Consider the following 22,104-nt stretch of genomic DNA (forward strand, 5'->3'; position numbering starts at 1 on the left):
CTGCCAGCCTTCTTGAGCTTTTCCAGAAACTTCTTTGTTTCTAGTTATTTGACATATCTGCCATTTCTCCACAGTCATTGACAACATCACCCCACCCTACTTCAGTATGTAGTTAACCAACACTGCCTGTGATGATCTTTAGAGAAACGTTTTGTAGTTAGATTGATCTGTACGTCCCTGGCACGTAATATTCTTCCATAATATTCTGATCTTTGTGAATATGGAGACCCTTTGGCAGCAGAATTATACAGAGGAAAGTAACCCTCAGTATTTCAATGGACACTGGGAAGTAGATCACAAAGTCAGACATTATTAGTGTGGCTCCTTTTATATGCTCAGGTGACCCCAAAGCACTTTCCAGCCCATCAAGTATAGGCTGTGTGTTCAGTTGAAGTCACAGTTCCCACGAACAGTGAATTGATAGCAACCCAAATGATCTGACTTTTTGAATTAAAAAAATGTTAATAAATGACAATGGTGGTGGTGGTGGGGGGAGGGGGGGGCGGGAAAAAGGTGAAAACCAGGAGAACTCCCTTGCTCTTTGCAAAAGTAATGGGATCTTTACCTGTCATGCGAAAAGCCAGAGCATCTGTTTAAACATCTCATCCAAAACAAAAATACACACAGAGTCACAATGGAACATTTGATTTTTCAAAGTGGTATTTAGACAAACTCCAATTAATTCTCATTGCTCTCTAGCCCTTCAGCACCAAATGAATAATCAATTCGGTTACGTTTACTTTAGCAATGGAAAGGGATAGGAACATGCCACCGGGCAAGAGTTATAGATGGGGGAAGGGCAATTAAAATGCGATTAGGCAAGACTTAGGAGGCATAGAATGGGTTAGCAAAATGCAGGGGATGTGGGCAATCGAAATGTGGAGCTGGTTTAAGGAACAGATATTGCGTGTCCGTGATAAGTATGTCCCTGTCAGGCAGGGAGGAAGCGGCAAGATAAGGGAACCGTGGTTTACGAAAGAAATTGTATCTCTTGTTAAGCTGAAGAGGGATGCTTATGTGACAATGAGACAAGATGGTTCAGATGAGGCGATGGAGAGTTACAGATGAGCTAGGAAGGATTTAAAGAGAGTGTTAAGAAGAGCAAGGAGGTGACATGAGCAGACATTGGCAGGTAGAATAAAGGAGAACCCTAAAGCTTTCTATACGTATGTGAAGAATAAGAGGATGACTAGGGTAGGAATAGAGCCAGTCAAAGACAGAAGTGGGATGTTGTGTGTGAACCCTGTGGAGATCGGAGAGGTGCTAAATGATTATTTCTTATCTGTTTCACTGAGGAACAGGAGACTATTGGAGAGGAGAAGACTGTGTTAAGGAGTACTAGAATTGAAAGGATTAAGGTTAGTGAGGAGGTGTTATCAATTCTAGAAGGTGAGAAGGTAGATAAATCCACTGGGCCAGATGGGATTTTTCCGAGGATTGTCTGGGAAGCTCGGGAGGAGGTGGCGGAGCCTTTGGCCTTGATCTTTGAGTCCTCATTATCTACAGGTTTAGTACCAGAGGACTGGAGGATTGCAAATGTTGTGCCCTTGTTCAAGAAGGGCAGTTGGGATGACCCAGGTAATTATAGACCTGTGAGCCTTACGTCTGTTGTAGGAAAAATTTTGGAAAGGATTAAGAGATAGGATTTATAATCATCCAGCAAGCAACAATTTGATTGGAGATAGTCAGCATGGATTCGTCAAGGGCAGGTCATGTCTCACAAACCTCATTGAGCTTTTTGAGAAGGTGACCAAGCATGTGGATGAGGGTTGGGCAGTTGACATGGTGTACATGGACTTCAGTAAAGCCTTTGATAGGGTTCCACATGGTAGGCTATTGGAGAAAATAGAGGCACGGGATTGAGGGAGATTTAGCAGTTTGGATTAGAAACTGGCTTTCTGTAAGAAGACAACGAGTGGTGGTTGATGGAAAATATTCAGCCTGGAGTCAGGTCACTAGTGGTGTGCCTCAAGGGTCTGTTTTGGGACCACTGTTTGTCATTTTTATAAAGTGACTTGGATGCAGGTATAGGCGGATGGGTTAGTAAGTTTGCAGATGACACGAAAGTCGGTGGAGTGGTGGACAGTGTGGAAGAATGTTGCAGGTTGCAGGGGGACTTGGATAAACTGCAGAATTGGGCTGAAAGTGGCAAATGGAGTTCAATGCGGATAAATGTGAGGTGATTCACTTTGGGAGGAATAGTAGGAAGGCAGAATATCGGGTCAACGGAAAGATTCTTGGAAGTGTGGATATGCAGAAGGATCTTGGTGTCCACGTATACATGGATGATGATGGGATAGTGTAGGGGGATGGGCTTAGATTAGCTTACAGGTCGGCGCAACATCGAGGGCCGAAGGGCCTGTTCTGCGCTATATTGTTCTATGTTCTACGTTCTATGTTCTAATGTTGCCCATCTATCATGCAGCAATTTATGAATAAACAGTTACTGAGTAAATTTGGAGCAACAGACTATTTGTGATAAAGGAAAATAAAAATCCACTCTTTCAATCAGACTCTTCACCCGTCCATCACGAATGAATGTGGCTTATAATCAGAATACTTCTGGTGCACTCTAATCATGATCAATACGAAGACATTTCAAGTCCTTGCCAACACTAGGTCTATATAATGTAAATTCAGTTGAAAGGATTCCTGAAGCAAATGGAAGGTGACTACCTGGTCCGAGGAATCCTCAGGTTGGATCCTTAAGAATCAGATTTTTCCAGCAAGGATGGATTTGGCTCATTACAAAGGGCTAGGACTTGGTCTCAAACCCGCTAACCTTTTACTAAAGCTATGTAAATCTTTCCTATCAAGGTACAAGTTTCTTTTGTAAAAAGTATTATTAAAGTTCACATCCATCATTCTTTCAGGCAGTACAGTACAGGTAATAACTGAAGTGAAGTAAATTAATTTTCCACCTGGCTCTTTTGCCAACAATCTTAAATTTGCATTGCCTGATTACTGATCCACTCATCAACTACTCACAAATTTTTACAACTGAATCCTTCATTATTTTAAAACACTTATTAAACTTTTCCTTTAAAAACTTAAATCAGCTCCAAATAGAGAATAAAAAAAAAAGCCAGTCAACATCCTAAGAATTCTGTTTAAAAAAATTCTTTTGATCCATCTGAAGACAAGATATCCTCCTGAAAGTGTAGTGTTTAGGATTGGGAATTATATGTCACTCAAGATTGATGCTAACTCTTTTACAAATCACTGGCTAAAGACTTTGATTTTGCACTTCTATTTGTAAAGCTGATAAGATACAAACCTTTTACTCTGAAAATTAAAAATTCTTTGGGTCTCTTCAAATCACTTGTATTTATATTATTTTTCCGATTATGCCATAACAGCTCCCTCCAAACGTTGATCAATAGCTCTGTACGTACCTAACAGGGAGGGTAGGCGAGGGATAATCACTTGACCATTAATCCAGAAGTCAAGCTTAATCCACTATCTACATGGACTTTAAATTCCATCAAGGGCTATGGTGGGAATTGAATTTCATAAAGCTGGAATCTAAAGCTACTTGTCGTAACAATCACCATGAAACCATTGTCACTGGTCATAAAAACCCATCAGGTTCACTACTGCCATTTCAAGGAAGGAAAGCTCCATCCTTATTTGGTCTGGCCTAGAAGTGACTTCTGACCCACTGAAATGTGGTTTGCTCTCAACTGCCCTTTGGGCAATTAAGGATGGGTGTAAATCATGGCCTTGCCATGGGATACACTAAAAAAAAATCCAAACTCCCAAAGTAACAGATAAGGTCATTTTTACCTCAATGGGTGAACAATATGCCTCTTAAAGCACATCAGTCCACATGTTGCTGTGCCACACTTCCATCTCCACTGGGCTATCCAGATCATCCTGAAATCTGCCACCAAACACCCACATTTCCAACACCTCATATGCTGCTATCCAGATAGGGAAAACGGTAAAAAGCTCCCAAAAAAAACATCTTCATAACGTTCAAAGGCAGGGGGGGGGGGGGGGGGGGGGGAGGGGAAGAAAGTATTTTGAAAATTAGAAATTGAAATGTGGCAATTTTTTTTTTCCTTCTGAGGTAACCTTCACTTAGAATTTTAAAATTCTTTCTGCATCTGAGTCTAAAGTCTGGAGATGAAGAAATTAATTTCATACCCTCCGCTTCCAGAACAAAGGGTAAACGTCTCTTTTTCATCATGTAATCCAATGGCCATATGCATTTACATAAAACGATTTAAAAAGGGATCTTTTATCTGTTGTTTCAATTAATTGAGTGTATGCTAGTTTTGTTACATTGTGTTTCAGTTGGGACCAGTATTTTGAACAATATTGTTGAAATGCTGTACCAGCGATTTTGTTTTAACTGACATTGCTTGTCATGCATTTTGGCTAGTAGGAGAATGGAATGGATGTTGCTAGGTGACAGTTGCTCTGCGTTACCGTTTTAGCTGCAGTGCTAAATAGCTCAGGGAAGAGAAAAAAAGTCTTTTTTAAAAAAAAATACACCATCTTAGTTACCGTTTAAACAACATTCTTGGTTTTAAGCAGGAATTGTTTAAAACTGGAAAACGTATGTATCCACCTAACCACTCAATTGTTCTTGCCCCATTCTGAGTCTGGTCTTCAGATAGAAGCATTTAGATCAGGAGAATTCTTCTAAAACACAAGAAATTTAGAAAGAAAGCTTCAAATAATTACCAAACTTAATTGTAATATTCACCAAAACAGGGTACCGGGTGTGATAATAAAATGTATTCCTTTCCCTGCTCTGCAAAGGCATGGTTAGTAAGAGAGACTGAAATTGCCAAGACAATTAACCAAAAAAAGCTGAGATTTGTTTTGATCAAGATACAACCCCACTCAGGCCTCCGCTTTGAAGTTGGCATGAAACCAGCAAAAGACACTGTCCAGTTGCAGCTGATGTGATAGCAGTACGTGGCGAGTTAGTTAGGAACATGGGAATAGGAGAACAGCAATAAACATTCATCCCTTTCAACTGCTGTCCACTGCTCAATTAAATCACAACACACCTATAAAATCAAGGGCACTTTCTAAACAGCCACCGGCTGCAGCTTTGCCCAAAGGGCCAATCAAGTTTAGGTGGAGAATAAAAAGATTTTTTTTGTAGGGGAGGGAGAAAAGACATGTAAAATCTTTTTTTTAAATTCATTAACAGGGTGAAGGCATCACTGGCTAGGCTGCATCCCAAGTTGCCCAGAGGGCAGTTCAGAGTCAACCAGTGTTGGTTGACCCACTTGGGCCACACCAACAGGTATTTCAGGGGAAACTGAAGGGTTTTCAGGAAGAACATGTTCTTGAACCACTTGGAAATTTAAAAAAAAAGTGTTTTGGGCCAAACATTTTGCAATTGTCTCCTGATGGATGAACCCATTCGTTCACTGCATGGTACAGGTCGAGGGAGGTATGAGCACATGATGCATATAATTGTTAAACCACAGAATGGGACTGTTCAACCCAGATCTACAGTAACTCCCGAGAAGATCAGAGCTAGTTCCACTGCTGTTGCTTCCTCACAGCCCTGAAATCTCTTTTCCCAAGTCCCTTTTCAAAAGGTACCATTGAACCTGTTCCTTCCCCACCCTATCACTCAGTCTACAGCACAAGGACAACCATTTTCCAGTTCTTTCAGTTCAGTCATAGAGCATAGAACAGTGCAGGTCCTTCAGCCCACAATGTTGTGCTGCCCTATTATCCTACTAAGATCAATCTACCATGCATACCCTACATTTTACTATCCTCCTTGCGCCTATCCAAGAGTCATTTAAAATGGTCTTAATGTATCTGACTCCACTACCACTGCCGTCAGTGCACACCACATGCCCACTGTGTGAAAGGCCTACCTCTGACATCTCCCCTATACCTTCCTCCAATCACCTTCAAAATTATGCCCCCTCGTAATAGTCATTTCCACCCTGGGAAAAGAAGTCCATAAGACATAGGAGTGGAAATAAGGACATTCAGCCCATCAAGTCCACTCTGCCATTTAAAATCATGGCTGATGGGCATTTCAACTCCACTTCCCTGTACTCTCCCCATAGCCCTTGGCTCCTTTTGAGATCAAGAATTTGTCGATCTCTGCCTTGAAGGCATCCAACATCCCAGCCTCCACTGCACTCTGCGGCAATGAATTCCACAAGCCCACCACTCTCTGGCTGAAGAAATGTTGCTCATTTCAGTTTTAAATTTACCCCCTCTAATTTTAAGGCTGTGCCCACGGGTCCTAGTCTCCCCACCTAACGGAAACAATTTCCTAGCGTCCACCCCTTCTAAACCATACATTATCTTGTAAGTTTCTATTAGATCTCCCCTCAACCTTCTAAATGCTAATGAGTACAATCCCAGGATCCTTAGCCATTCATCACACGCTAAACCTACCATTCCAGGGATCATCCATGTGAATCTCCGCTGGAGATGCTCCAGGGCTAGTATGTCCTTCCTGGGGTGTGGGGCCCAAAATTGAACACAGTGTTTCCTAGGATGGTGATGGCGAGCACGAGGGGGCATAGCTTTAAGTTGAGGGGTGAAAGATGTAGGACAGACGTCAGAGGTAGTTTCTTTACTCAGAGTAGTAAGGGAATGGAATGCTTTGCCTGCAATGGTAGTGGATTTGCCAACTTTAGGTACATTTAAGTCGTCATTGGATAAGCATATGGATGTACATGGAATAGTGTAGGTTAGATGGGCTTGAGATCGGTAGGACAGGTTGGCACAACAGCGAGGGCCGAAGGGCCTGTACTGTGCTGTAATGTCCTATGTCCTATGTCCTATTCTAAATGGGGCCTAACTAGAGCCTTATAAAGCCTCAGAAGCACATCGCTGCTTTTATATTCCAACCCTCTGGATATCTGCTCTGTATATGCCTCTCATCATCTTGTACACCTCTAGAAAGTCACCTCTCATCCTTCTTCACTCCAATGTAAAAAGCCCTTACTCCCTCAACCTTTCCTCATTAGACCTGCTCTCCAGTCCAGGCAGCATCCTGGTAAATCTCCTGTACAGCCCCTCTGAAGCTTCCACATCTTTCCTATAAATGAGGTGATTAGAACTGAACACAATATTCCAAGTGTTGGCTAACCAGGGTTTTACAGAGCTGCAGCATAACCTCATGTTGGACTCAGTATTAATTGTTCTTCACTTTACAGAAACTGCCAGACCCACCAAGTTTCTCTAGCAGTTTCTGTTTTTACTTCAATTGTATCTGCAAATCTTTCAGCAATCCACTGCACATTAAACAATTACAGGGTGTAAGAGAAATTCTTCAGATGGCCTCGCACAAAATAAGTGCTTTAAAAATCTGCACCCTGTTGTTCTAGATCCTTACACCAATAGAAACAGATCGTCTCTCCCTGTTTAGTCCAGTCTCCCCGAAGGCAGACATCACCAATGTAAGCAAAGCCTCTTACTCCAGTGATCACTCTTGTAAACTTGCATTCAGACCCTCTCTCCTACTTACACAGGGCCCAGAACTGCACACAATGCTCCAGTTGAGGCCAAACTTGTATTGTTTAAAAAAGTTCATCAGCACTTCCTTGCAACTATAAATTACAGTCAGGGACAGGACCCATCTTATGTTTTCAAGAAACCTTCCATCCATTTCAGGCAGCTCGCCCATTGGCAGGTGCTTCAGAAAATAAATCTGAAGGGTCTTCAGGGTCATTACTGGACTGCCACTACCATACCAGCTATTGGGTGTTAGGGTGAGAATGTTACCGTTGATTTGGGGCGGTGGGGGGCGGGGGGGGGGGGGGGAGCAGTGATTTGATGCGGTGGTAATGTCCCTACCTCTGAGCAAGGGAGGCACAGGTTCAAGCCCCCCCCCCCGCCCCCCACCAAAACAAAAAAAAAAGGTACGGACAATAGGTGCTGGAGTAGGCCATTTGGCCCTTCGAGCCAGCACCACCATTCATTATGATCATGTAATAGTTTCATTAATCAGTTTATTTAGTGATTTTTATCTAAAGAGGTGAAAGTAGCATTGTGGTAACCTCCTGGCTGGGCTCAATCTCTCAGCACAACAGATGGTGGAACAGATATTAACTTAAAAACATCTTGAATTGAAAATTGGTTCCGGAACTGTGCTCACAACATGACCCATCCCCGTAAAGACACTAAATGTCCCTTGGAAAAGGAAATCTTGTCATCCTTACCTAGTTTGGCCTTCAGACCCACAAAATGGTTGACTCTTAATCCTCTGAAGACAGTGACCAAGCTACTCAGTTGTGAAAAGAAATGCTGTCAATTATTTGCTACCCTTGACCATGATGCCTTCACTCCATGAAGGCTTGTAACGTGACTGATTTTGGGAACGCTATCATTTCTGAGTGAGTGCCTAGATTGGAAATAACAAAGCTCCATATCTCTCAACTTGGAAACATCTCATTTATGGGCAACTAAAAAAACCTATGAATAGATCAGCCTATTTGTTTCAACTACAGAATGTACTTCAAATGGATTCTTGAATATTGTGATCTACAAACATGTACTTCAATATCTTTAAAAGTACCTTAAAAATCAGAGGATTAATAGAATATTGGATCCTTGAACCTGCTTGGACATTGCTTACGTCTGCTTTCCCGCAATTGTTGATTCCCTGACTGATCGAGAATCTAATCGATCTTGGCCTTAAATATACACAAGGGCTCTGTCCCCACAGCTTCCCTGGCAAGGAGTTCCAAAGACTTAAGCTTTAGCAGAAATTCCTCATCTCAACCTTAAATTTGTGCCCCTAATCCCAAGGTTATGCTCTCTGATCTTAAACTCAGAGGGGAAACGTCAGGATTCACCCTGTTGAGCCCATTCAGAATCTAATGTTTCAACAAGATTTCCTTTCATCTCTGAACTCCAGTGAGTAGCATACTAACCTGTTTAGGCTTTGCTCAAGAGACAATCCCTCCATACTAGGAATCATCACAGTGAACGTTCTCGGAGTTACCTCCGAATGAAACACTGTTTCTTAACTAAATGGACCAAAACTGCTCTCAGTACTCTAGATGTGGTCTCACCAGCTCCTATACAGTTGCAGTAAGACTTCCCAACTCGTATACTCCGATCCCCAGGAAATAAACTTCAGCATTCCATCATCCTTCCTGAATACCTGCTCCACTGCTCTCAGGAGAACATTATTAAATTAGAAGAAATGCAGAAAAGAAAGATTTACGAAGATGTTACCAGGACTGGAGGGTTTGAGTTGTCAAACAGAGGTTGGAACTTTTCATTTCCTGGAGTGAAGGATGTCCTTTAGAAGTTTATAAAATCTAATAGGCACTTGAGGGGCATCATTTTCACACAGAGGATAGTGCATAATGGAAGAAACTGCCACAGGAAGTGGTCAAGGCCAGTACAGATGAACATTTAGAAGACATTTGGACAGGTACACGAAATAGGAAAAAGGTTCAGAAGGGTATGGGCCAATTGCAGACAAATGGGGCTAGCTCAGTTTAGGATATCTGGTAGGCATGGACAAGCTGGGCCAAAAGGATCTGTTTCCATGCTGTACAACTCTAGTACCCCCAATGCAGCTTTCTGCTTTTTTTTTTCCCCCTCCCATTTAAAACAATATTCTTTTCTTTTGTTCTCCCTTCCAAAATTAGGGATTTTTCCACATTATACTCTATTTGCCAGCTTTTTGGCCCAGTTCCTTAATCAATACCTCTTAGTAAGCTGTTTGTGCTCCTCTCACAGCTTACCTTTCTGCCCATTTTTGCAATTGTGAATTTGGTTACAATACATTCACTTCCTTCCAAGTCCTACGTATTGTGAACAGTTGCAGGCCCAGCACAGATCCCAGGTTGTCAAATGGTGAAAAAGGCCCCTTATTCCCCTTCACTATTTACTGCTTAAGCCAATTCACTACTGTACCCCAAACACTGTGGGCTCTTACATCATATTCTTATCAGGTACCTTGTTGAATACCTTCCAGGAGGCCCAAATACAACACATTTACTGGTACCCCACTATCCACTCGTTGATATTTCTGCAAATAACTAAGTCAGGCACGATTTCCCTTTCATGAACATATTGACTCTGCTTGACCAGGTTTTGGCTTTTTAAAATCTTTTACTTTTAAATGATTGGAAACGTATTAGATTGAACAATAGATGTTAGGCAACTGGGCTTATATAATTGCTCATGTTTCAACTCCCTTGTTTGCCAATGTGACATCCCCATTCAACAATATAAATAATTCTCTGGTATTTCTCCAGAATCCAATGGGTTTTAGAAGATTACAACCAATGCACCAGTTATCTCTGCAGCTACTTCTTTCAGGGTCATAGGGTGCAAGCTATCATGGCCAGGGTACTTCCCTGCTTTTAGCCCCATTAGTTTGTTCAATGTTACTTCTTTAGTGATGGTGATAATACTTCATTCCTATCTTGTATTTGGTATTAAAACTGGATGTTTGAAGTATGCTCCCTCAAAAAAAAACTAGTTAACTTGGTCATTTCCTTATTCCCCAAAACCACCTCCCAGATTCATTTTCTAAAGGGTCTACATTCTTTGACATCTGTCCTGCTTTGTACATAGCTAAAGAAAGGATCTTGCTGTCAGTTTTCACATTCTTCACTAGGCTACGCTCAATTTCTAAGGTTTTGGAGTAGATCTGTAGTTCGGTCTGTGGGTGGTGAGGTTGGTTGGCTCGCCGAGCTGGTTCGTTGTTGCACAGACGTTTTGCTACTGTGCTTGGTAACATCCTCAGTGCAGCCTCTGATGAAGCGTCAGTGTTTTCCTGCTGGTTGTTAAACTCTGGAGTTTGTTGCAATGGATTGCCTCACTTCTGGGTTTCCTCCATAGTGGAACGTATATGGGGTCAAGTTTAACATGTCTATTAATAGCATGCTTCGTGGAGGGCCATGCTTCCAGCAATTCTCCTGTTTGTCTCTGCCTAGCCTGTCTCAGGATCTTTGTGTTGTCCCAGTCGAAGTGGTGCTTCCCCTTGTCCATATGGATTGAGATGAGTGAGGTGTTGGTTGTGACAAACAGGAAGGAAACTAACAAGAAGCAAACATGAACACCAACGACCAATATTCACTCATTTCAATCCACATGGACAAGGAGAACCACGACTTCGTTTGGGATGCTCCTATTATTTGATTTATAACCTTTCCCTCAGCAGCTATTGGATGGGGTCTGTGCATAACTCCTTCCTTTTTGGAAGATCTAATTCAAGGGCGAACTATACAGTAAATGGAAAAGTCCTAGGGAAAATTGATGAACAGAGAGATCTGGGTGTTCAGGTCCATTGTTCCCTGAAGGTGACAACGCAGGTCAATAGGGTGGTCAAGAAGGCATATGGCATGCTTTCCTTCATTGGACGGGATATTGAGTACAAGAGTTGGCAGGTCTTGTTGCAGTTGTATAGGACTTTGGTTCGGCCACATTTGGAGTACTGTGTACAGTTCTGGTCGCCACATTACCAAAAGGATGTGGATGCTTTGGAGAGGGTGCAGAGGAGGTTCACCAGGATGTTGCCTGGTATGGAGGGTGCTAACTATGAAGAGAGGTTGAGTAGATTAGGATTATTTTCATTAGAAAGACGGAAATTGAGGGGGGATCTGATTGAGGTCTACAAAATCATGAGGGGTATAGACAGGGTGGATAGCAAGAAGCTTCTGGATGAGAGTTTGCTTGCTGAGCTGGAAGGTTCGTTTTCAGACGTTTCGTCACCATTCTAGGTAACATCATCAGTGAGCCTCCGACGAAGCGCTGGTGTTATGTCCCGCTTTCTATTTATCTGGTTAGGTATCCTTGGGTTGGTGATATCATTTCCTGTTCTTTTTCTCAGGGGATGGTAGATTGGCTTCAAATCAATGTGTTTGTTGATGGAGTTCCAGTTGGAATGCCATGCTTCTAGGAATTCTCGTGCGTGTCTCTGTTTGGCTTGTCCTAGGATGGATGTGTTGTCCCAATCAAAGTGGTGTCCTTCCTCATCTGTATGTAAGGATACGAGTGATAGTGGGTCATGTCGTTTTGTGGCTAGTTGATGTTCATGTATCCTGGTGGCTAGCTTTCTGCCAGTTTGTCCAATGTAGTGTTTGTCACAGTTCTTGCAAGGTATTTTGTAGATGACGTTTGTTTTTTTATTTGTTGTCTGTATCGGGTCTTTTAAGTTCATTAGCTGCTGTTTAAGTGTGTTGGTGGGTTTGAGGGCTACCCTGATGCCAAGAGGTCTGAGTAGTCTGGCAGTCATTTTGGAAATGTCTTTGATGTAGGGGAGAGTGGTTATGGTTTCTGGGCACGTTTTGTCTGTTTGTTTGGGTTTGTTACTGAGAAATCGGCGGACTGTGTTCATAGGGTACCCGTTCTTTTTGAATACGCTGTATAGGTGATTTTCCTCTGCTCTGCGTAGTTCCTCTGTGCTGCAGTGTGTGGTGGCTCATTGGAATAATGTTCTAATGCAGCTTCGTTTGTGGGTGTTGGGATGGTTGCTCCTGTAGTTCAGTATTTGGTCCGTATGTGTTGTTTTCCTGTAGACACTGGTTTGAAGTTCCCCATTGACTGTTCGCTCTACTGTGACATCTAGGAATGGCAGTTTGCTGTTGTTTTCCTCCTCTTTTGTGAATGTTATGCCAGTAAAGGGTATTATTGATGGTCTTGAAGGTTTCCTCTAATTTGTTTTGTTTCGTGATGACAAAGGTGTCATCCATGTAGTGGGCCCAAAGTTTGGGTTGGATGATTGGCAGAGCTGTTTGTTCGAGTCTCTGCACTACTGCCTCTGCTAAGAACCCTGATATCGGAGATCCCATGGGTGTACCGTTGGTTTGTCTGTAGGTTTTGTTATTGAAAGTGAAGTGGCTGGTGAGGCATAGGTCCACTAGCTTGATGATGTTGTCCTTGCTGCTGAGGTTGGTGGTGTCTGGTGTATGTGTCTTCTGTTCTTCTAATAGTGTAGTCAGTGTTTCTTTGGCCAGGTTGATGTTGATGGATGTGAACAGGGCTGTTACGTCAAAGGAGACCATTATTTCATCCTCTTCTATCTTGGTGTCTTTGATGTTCAGGAATTCTTTGGTGGAGCGAATGGAGCAAGGATAACATCAAGCTAGTGGACCTATGCCTCACGACTCACTTCACTTTCAATAACAAAACCTACAAACAAACCAACGGTACACCCATGGAATCTCCGATATCAGGGCTCTTAGCAGAGGCAGTAATGCAGAGACTCGAACAAACAGCTCTGCCAATCATCCAACCCAAACTTTGGGTCCGCTATGTGGATGACACCTTTGTCATCACTAAACAAGACAAATTAGAGGAAACCTTCAAGACCATCAATAATACCCTTTACTGGCATAACATTCACAAAAGAGGAGGAAAACAACAGCAAACTGCCATTCCTAGATGTCACAGTAGAGCGAACAGTCAATGGGGAACTTCAGTTTTTGGTCCGTATGTGTTGTTTTCCGGTAGACACTGGTTTGAACTACAGGAGCAACCATCCCAACACCCACAAATGAAGCTGCATTAGAACATTATTCCAACGAGCCACCACACACTGCAGCACAGAGGAACTACGCAGAGCAGAAGAAAATCACCTATACAGCGTATTCACAAAAGAACGGGTACCCTATGAACACAGTCCACCGATTCCTCAGCAATAAACCCAAACAAACAGACAAAACGGGCTCAGAAACCATAACCACTCTCCCCTACATCAAAGACATTTCCGAAATGACTGCCAGACTACTCGGACTTCTTGGCATCAGGGTAGCCCACAAACCCACCAACACACTAAAACAGCAGCTAATGAACTTAAAAGACCCTATACAGACAACAAATAAAAAACAAACGTCATCCTCAAAATACCTTGCAAGAACTGTGACAAACACTACATTGGACAAACTGGCAGAAAGCTAGCCACCAGGATACATGAACATCAACTAGCCACAAAACAACATGACCCTCTATCACTCGTATCCTTACGTACAGATGAGGAAGGACACCACTTTGATTGGGACAACACATCCATCCTAGGACAAGCCAAACAGAGACACGCACAAGAATTCCTAGAAGCATGGCATTCCAACTGGAACTCCATCAACAAACACATTGATTTGAAGCCAATCTACCATCCCCTGAGAAAAAGAACAGGAAATGATATCACCAACACAGGAAGTGACATCACCAACCCACGGAAACCTAACCAGATAAATAGAAAGCGGGACATAACACCAGCGCTTCGTCGGAGGCTCACTACTGATGTTACCTAGAATGGTGATGAAACGTCTGAAAACTAACCTTCCAGCTCAGCTAGCAAACTCCGATCCAGAACCTCAACCTGAGCTACAAATTTTCTCAAAACTCGCTAGCAAAAAGCTTTTTCATCCCAGAGTGGGGGACTCAATTACGAGGGGTCATGAGTTCAAAGTGAGAGGAGGAAAGTTTATGGGAGATGTGCGTGGAAAGTTCTTTACACAGAGGGTGGTGGGTGCTTGGAATGCGTTGCCAGCGGAGGTGGTAGACGCAGACACGTTAGTGTCTTTTAAGATATATTTGGACAGGTACATGGATGGGCAGGGAGCAAGTGGACACAGACCGTTAGGAAATAGATGACAGGTTAGACAGAGGATCTTGATCGGCGCAGGCTTGGAGGGCCGAAGGGCCTGTTCCTGTGCTGTAGGTTTCTTTGTTCTTTGTTTGTCCTACCAATGCTATCTTTCCCTTGCTTCTTTTGGGCCGCCACCCAAATAGACTAGGCTCAGAGATGTAGAGATCATCTTTCACAAAAATTATCCTTATTTCATCTTAGTAACAGCACTACTTCAACACCTTTACCATCTCACCCCACTCACCCATCTCTCTGAAAGACCAAGTATCCCTGAATTAAAAAAAAATCCCAATTCTGATCTCCTTGTAACTGTCTTTTGTATTGGCTTTGCGAACATATTCATTTACCTCAATGTGCACCATTAAATCATCTACTTCATTCCAAATGTTTCTGGAACCAAGATCCAAAGCCTTTATGCCTGTGCTATTATCAAAATTTCCCTACACTTATGGTTCCTTGGTGCAATATGAATTCACACATTCTGTCCCTTCCGTTTATTTTTGGGCAACAATCAGCCATCTTATCTTTTCCTTTACCTTTGATTTTATGATCTTCCATGTAACGAACCAACCCTCCCCCCCCAGAAATAAAAACTATTTAAAGCCTTATCTACAGCTGTAGTTAGGCAGTTTGCCAAGACTCTGGTCCCATCCTATTGGAACAGCTCCCTCCTTCCCCAACACTCGTGCCAACATATACTGATCTGCAAGTAGGAAACAAATTATTTTTGCTATACTGTGCATGATTTTAGTGAGACTGTCATTACTTCAGAGACAAAAAGGTGTAGAACTGGATGAACACAGCAGGCCAAGCAGCATCAGAGAAGCAGGAAAGCTGATGTTTCGGGCCTAGACCCTTCATCAGAGGGACCAAAACGTCAGCTTTTGTGCTCCTTAGATGCTGCTTGGCCTGCTGTGTTCATCCAGCTCTACACCTTGTTATCTCAGATTCTCCAGCATTGGCAGTTCCTTCTATCTCCAGTCGTTACTTCAGGCAACTTGCCTGATGAAGAATTACATTTCAGTGTGACCCAGAGCAAATCTTCTAGTCTCTAATTTGTCACACCTCTCCTCCCCTCCCCTCCCCCAACCCTGCACTTTAAATTAACACAAATGGATTTGTTGGATATTGGATACGCACTTTTTGATTTAAAAAAAATGTTATTGATAACAGGCCAAAAAAAAAGTTGAATGCTTCATGGAATCTTGCAGTTTTGCTGGAGGCAGGTTTAATGCTGGTTGTCACCATGTCAACAAATAATTCAACAGTGCAGAAATTCTAAAATAATCTGCAGTTTCGCAGCGGAAGAGGATATGAGCAGTGGGAGAGAGACTGAAAAGAAAATCTGTATCCAGTCCATCAGTAAAATTTCATTTAGATAAGAGGAGAAACAAAGCCTAGGTTTCAAACACAATAACTGTCTAAAGGCTGGTGCAAAGAAACCTCCCTCTTAAAAATAAATAATCAATTTATTTTAACACCGCGTACCTCCCTTGCATCACGTATGAGCACTGAAATCTCAGTTTACCAGTTGTCTCACTGGTAAGATCACATCTCAGTCAGAGTAACCTGATGTGTGACACCACCAATATTGAATGAGATAGAGCTGATGGGGGCTGGAAACCACAGAACACAAGATCAGACTTGAAACAATCATGCATTAGCCACGAGGTGCTACTTTTAAAAATCTTATTGTTGATTTAGCTACTCACACCAAAAAAAAATCAATTCTAATAATCAAATTGCATTGTACTCTTTGAAAAAAACCTTAAGGATAAGTGATCTGATTTATGGACCCAAAACGCAATGCCTTAAAAAGTCATGGTATACAAATCAAAGAAGTCAAATGACTGTCAAAAGCTGGATATGAACAAAGTCCTTAAGCAGTCTTCTTCAGAACAACCGTTCCAAGGTAGACCCAGTCTTGTATTGACCTCTTCACAATACACACAGCCAACAGCATGTAATTCACTCCTAATAAAACCATTCACATTACTCCTATCTGGAAGGACAAGGGCAGACACGAAAGGGATACCACCACCTGCAAATTCTCCTCCGAACCATTCACCATTCAGATTTGTAAACGTAATTGTCACTCCTTCAGTGTCACAGTCAAAAATCAAGGAATTCCCTCCCTAATGGCATTGTAGGTCTTCCTATACTCCAAGGATTGTAGATGGCTCAGTGTCATCTTTAAGTGGCAATTAGGGATGGGCACAAACACTTGACCTATCCACTGACACTTACATCACTGATTAAATAGAGAAGAAATGTAAAGGGAAAGCAGCCAACATGACTGACACTGTCCATTCACTCTCACCACTACTGCACAGTTGCTGCACTCAAAAGTTCTTTCCAATCCCCCATGAAAAAGTCACACGCTGGCTCATCCAACATATTCTCTGCTGGTTCCTGCCAGAACCACCTGCGATAGTTTTACTGCCACCAATACTTCTTGCTGTTATCAGTCTAGGCACTGACTCCATGTGGGGAAGAATATCCAAGTGTTACTGTAGGCAGAAGAGAGACTCTGTCCTCGTTAAACAGCTAGTTCAGTGTGTAGTACTGAGTAAATAATTCCATTATTCTTAATTGTTAAATTGAGACAATATAGCAACTGGTACACAATTGATCAGCTCCTCCCATGAACAGTCTTTTATATCCTGACGGGTGGAACTTCAAGATGTCTTAACCCTTTCAGATACTAACTACTCTATTCAACAAATCTGTGACCTTTAACCATCTGGATTACCAGAGGCTTCAGCTCCATGGAATCCTTCAAATTCTTCAGTTCATTCACTATCCTGAAACCCCAATCGCTGTTCCTTCAATACCATTGGGTCAAAAATCTTAAAGCCTGCTCCCTACCAGCACTGTGGGTGATGTACATTTATGGGTCGAGCCAGATCACCATCGCCTCCAGGGCTTTCAAACATGGACAGCGGCCAGCTGTACTACTGACTAACTTCCACCAACACCCTCCCCCGCCCATCCCATACAGATGATGACAAGAACATAAAAATCAGACCACATTTCAATTTTTTTTTAGAATTGAGCCTATTCATCTTTTTGATGAATGCACAATTGCTATTAAAAATTCATATCACATTTTAGGCAATAGCATATTACTTTTACATATTTAATAGGCACATCAATTTGAATGGAAGTGTTTAGCAGAAAAATTTTTATAAATCAATCACCCTGGAAGTGGGAAGAATCTACAAAAGATGACAGCAGGTTCGATCAGGACCAGCCATGTTAGACAATAACAATTCAAGTTATTTCAATTGTTCAATTCTCCAACCATTACAAGTGAAAGCACTAGCCTACCAATGCCTTTTGGAGAAGGAATTGGGTCACACCTATCTAAGACTGACCTAAACTTGTCTGCCACTCACTGATGCTGGTCATGCCCTGTAATACCATGGCTGGAAAGCAAGCTTCAGTGGGCCACTACTTCAGGGCAACTCATGAAGGAATTCGAGTGACGTTACTAGCACATCCCCAGTGGCTGTAGAATGAACCACTATTTCAGTCACAGATAATTAGGGCAATATCTGACAAAGCCTTTTAGAACCCAGGCACCTCAAGTACTGTGAGCTCACACACAGAAAGCACATCAGTAATTCAAAACAAGTCACAACTTTATGCTCAGTATTTGACAGTATTGCTGTTTGCAAAACTTCAAACCAAAACACCCAACCCATGTTACACAGTCTGGGCACATTTGCAATAGAGAGAAAGCTTTAAGATTTTGCCTCCAGGCTGCAGAAAGCAAGTCAATATTTACTAACAATAACATTGACATTCTAAACAATTCTATTAAATCTTTCAGGAGTTGACACAAACAGTAGAATGTAAAATGCAGAATCTTATTGGATACTATTTTTTTTAAAAAAAGCTGATTCCCAGGGCAATGGGAAGCTGTAAAAGCAACCAGGGGCTACAGCAAGGAAGTTAACTTATCATTGGCCTACCTCTATCAAGAAATCACCCGTTCTCAATCCTGTCTGCCATGCCACGCCTCCTTCATCCACTGATTCTAAATACTGAAGTGCTGGGAAGGCTGGAGTTGGCGTAAATTCCTCAATTGGTGTGTCAGCTGTGGCAAAGAGGTAAAGATGAGAATCAGCGAGGGCCGAATTCCGAATGAGACAGGATTACATTCAGATACAGATCTGATACATGTTACATTGAATCTTCTTGGAATTAAATGTCATTGAACTGATTAATGGAAGCCAGAGTACATATGCTCAAATCTGTTTGCAATCTCCACTGGCCCCATCGCTACTCGCTCAGAATCTCTGTTCCTTAACCTCACGAATGTTTCAGGCGGATTAGAAGGGATTTTCATCGCTCACCTTTTGCCCCACGGAGCACAAATCCAAAGCCCTCATTGTCTTTCTTCTGCAGGACCACCGTTTTCTCCTCAATAACGCAGTCACTGTAGAGAGAATCCAGAAGATAGCGCCCATTATTAGCACCCAAGACAGCAGCTGTTTTCATCAACCTGTGCATCATGCGAAAGGACAGTCATCAGACACACAGGGTACATTTCATCCACAGAATGGAGCTGGGAGCCAGGGCTGCAACGCCTGCACCAAGCTGATGTAATTTAAAGGGCTAGGGCTGTGTGCTTGCTGTGAATGAATGAGTGATCACATGTCATCGCGACTGGCTGCGACTCGGAGCAATAGAAACTGCGTGGGGTTTGAACAGGCTCGTTATTGCCTCCCCCCGCCCCCGGGAGTAGGGCAGCAGCCCCATCCTCTGCCTCTCTCTGTACTCAACTCCTAGGCGCATGGCCGGGGGAAGGGAGTTATTTTGGGGGATTTGTGGCCGGGGGGGGAAGGGGGTTATTTTGGGGGATTTGTGGCCGGGGGGGGAAGGGGGTTATTTTGGGGGATTTGTGGCCGGGGGGGGAAGGGGGTTATTTTGGGGGCCTGGGTTTGGTGGGGAAGGGGTTATTTTGGGTGGGTTTGTGGCCGGGGGGAAGGGGGTTACTTTGGGGTGGGTTTGTGGCCGGGGGAAGGGGGTTATTTTGGGGTGGGTGGGTTTGTGGCCGGGGGAAGGGGGTTATTTTGGGGTGGGTGGGTGGGTGTTTATGGCCTCGGTTATTCAATGCGGGAGTCCCATATGATCATTTGAGAGGCCTCCACGTTCCGAGAGTGGGAGCTGCCTCTCTGTCACTATGTCCATTTCATTTTCAGAAGTATCTTTCCATAATTATAATCAGGAAATCTGCAATAGGCAGAGAGATCCTGCAAAATACGGGAGGCGGGGGGGGGAGCTCTAATTTAAACCATAAAATCCGAAAGGACTGCGGATGCTGTGAATCAGGAACAAAAACAAAAATTGCTGGAAAAACTCAGCAGGTCTGGCAGCATCTGTGAAGGAAAAAATCAAGAGTAAATGTTCTGAGTGTGGTGGCCCTTCCTCAGAACCTGAAACATTAACTGTTTTTTTTCCCTCACGCCTGCTGCCAGGCCTAATGACTTTTTCCAGCAACCTCTGTTTTTGTTCCTGAAGGCATTATTTTGTTGATACATTTGGTTCGTCAGTTAGATTTGATAGGGGAGAAATCAAATCCAGTTATGACAATTTCTCATGTATAAAACTAGGGCAGAAGTCTCCAATTTAGGAAGGCTATCTTCTGAGGGTATCTGAACTATACCCAATACATCCTTTTCTCAGGTGATTATCAGACATAACTTGTTTCTGCTAAAACAGAATAGACACAATTAAAAATATATTTCAGTTACATTAAGTTTAAAGTAGCTGGGGCAAAAGTTCTTTCTTGTTTTTTGATGTACGTTATACCACACTGGACTTCAAGACCCTGAGTTGATTTACTAAGATATTGTGCTTCCCGCAAACTAGCGAGACCATTCTTCAATTACAGAATCCTGACAGCGTGGGAGCAGATCTTTCAGCCCATCAAGTCCACACCGACCATCCAAAGAACATCCCACCCAGACCCACCCCCTTCCCCCACATTATCCTTTATTTCCTAGGGTCAATCCACCCTCACCTGCACATCTTTGGACCGTGGGAGGACACTGGAGCACCCGAAGGAAACCCAAGCAGACACAGGAAGAACATGAAAATTCCACACAGACGCTCGCCCAAGGACGGAATCAATGCCAGGTCCCTAAAGCTGTGAGGTAGCAGTGCTAACCACTGTGCCACCCGATGTCATAGAGATGTATGGCACAGACACAGACCTTTCGGCCCGGCTGGTCCATGCTGACCGGGTATCTTAGATAACTCTGAAAACAGCATGGACAAGTCAGGCCGAAGGGTCTGTTTCCGTGCCGTATATCTCTATGACATCGGGTGGCAAGTGGTTCAGTGGTTAGCACTGCTACCTCGTAGCTTCAGGGACCTGGGATTGATTCCGTCCTTGGGCGAGAGACCTAGTGGAGTTTTCATGTTCTTCCTGTGTCTGCTTGGGTTTCCTTCGGGCGCTCCAGTCTCCTTCCAAGGTCCAAAGATGTGCAGAACAGCTCTTTTTTTCAGGAATGGAGGGGAGTGGGCTAAGTTGATCATCTTAAGGTCAGGCACTGGCAGAGTCAGGAGTGACATGTCTGTAAAATACTGAAGTAAGATGTTGCTGGTAACATATTCTGTTTGGTTTGTAGTGTCAGTATTCTTCAAGCTGTCAAACCAATAGAATTATTGCGCTAATGGTATTGACTCTGCCCCAAACCCATTCAGCAAGAAATCTATCTTGTTAGGTTGTACCAAATATATTCCAAGCCTCCAGATGTCAGGTATTCAGTTTCTTTGACTTTTACAGAGATGATCAAAGCAAATTCTAAAATAAATTCAAGATAAATTTGTGCCGCCTTGTAACAAAACTGAATATTGAGTTTATCTATAAGCAGGTAACTTGATGTTGGTGCTGAATTTAATAATTCGAGGGAAATGGAGAAATCAATGAACGTTTGAGTGAAGCCGTAAAATCTGTGCATGACCTTTTCATGGCTAATGTTTATCATTGAATAAAGTCTTTAATTTCTCTTGGATGGAACAAGCAAAGAATCAGGAATGAGATGATATAAGAACATATATTTGTAAAGCAACTCATCGGATGTTTTGTCCGTTCTGGCCCCACAGTTATAGGAGGGATATTATTAAGCTGGAGAGTGACCAGATAATATTTGCCAGGATGTTACTGGATATTGAAAGTTTGAGTTACAAAGAAATGCTGGACAGGCTGAGACTTTTTTCTACTGGAGCACAAGGAGGTTGAGAGGTAACCTTATAGATGTTTATAAAATAATGAGGGGCATTGCTAGAGCTAATGGTCATTGTCTTTTCCTTTTGGGTGGAGGATTTGAAGGCTAGGGACACATTTTTAAGGTGGCAGGAGAGAGATTCAAAAACACATGGGAGAGATATGTTTTGCACAGGGGTTGGTTCGTATGTGGAACGAACATCCTGAGGAAGTGGTGGGTGTGGGTAACAGCGAGAGTGGGTCGGTGAGATGGTGATGGTGAACGTGGGTTGGTGAGGCAGTGTGAGTGGTTCAGTGAGTCGGTGGT

At 42.9% G+C, this 22,104-nt stretch overlaps 1 protein-coding gene across 2 annotated transcripts in view; it reads right to left on the reverse strand.

Moving 5' to 3' along the window:
* Positions 1-22,104, reverse strand: part of shank2b (SH3 and multiple ankyrin repeat domains 2b) — a 1,006,494-nt gene that overhangs the window by 250,762 nt on the left and 733,628 nt on the right. For both annotated transcript variants that reach the window (XM_059652213.1, XM_059652214.1), the window contains 2 exons: positions 18,919-19,001; positions 18,535-18,659 (listed from right to left, as the gene is read on the reverse strand). In XM_059652213.1, the coding sequence (XP_059508196.1) occupies positions 18,535-18,659; positions 18,919-19,001 (208 nt within the window). The remainder of the gene's footprint in view (positions 1-18,534; positions 18,660-18,918; positions 19,002-22,104) is intronic.

The sequence above is a fragment of the Stegostoma tigrinum genome, chromosome 17 (assembly GCF_030684315.1).
Source record: "Stegostoma tigrinum isolate sSteTig4 chromosome 17, sSteTig4.hap1, whole genome shotgun sequence".
NCBI classification, from domain to species: Eukaryota; Metazoa; Chordata; class Chondrichthyes; order Orectolobiformes; family Stegostomatidae; genus Stegostoma; species Stegostoma tigrinum.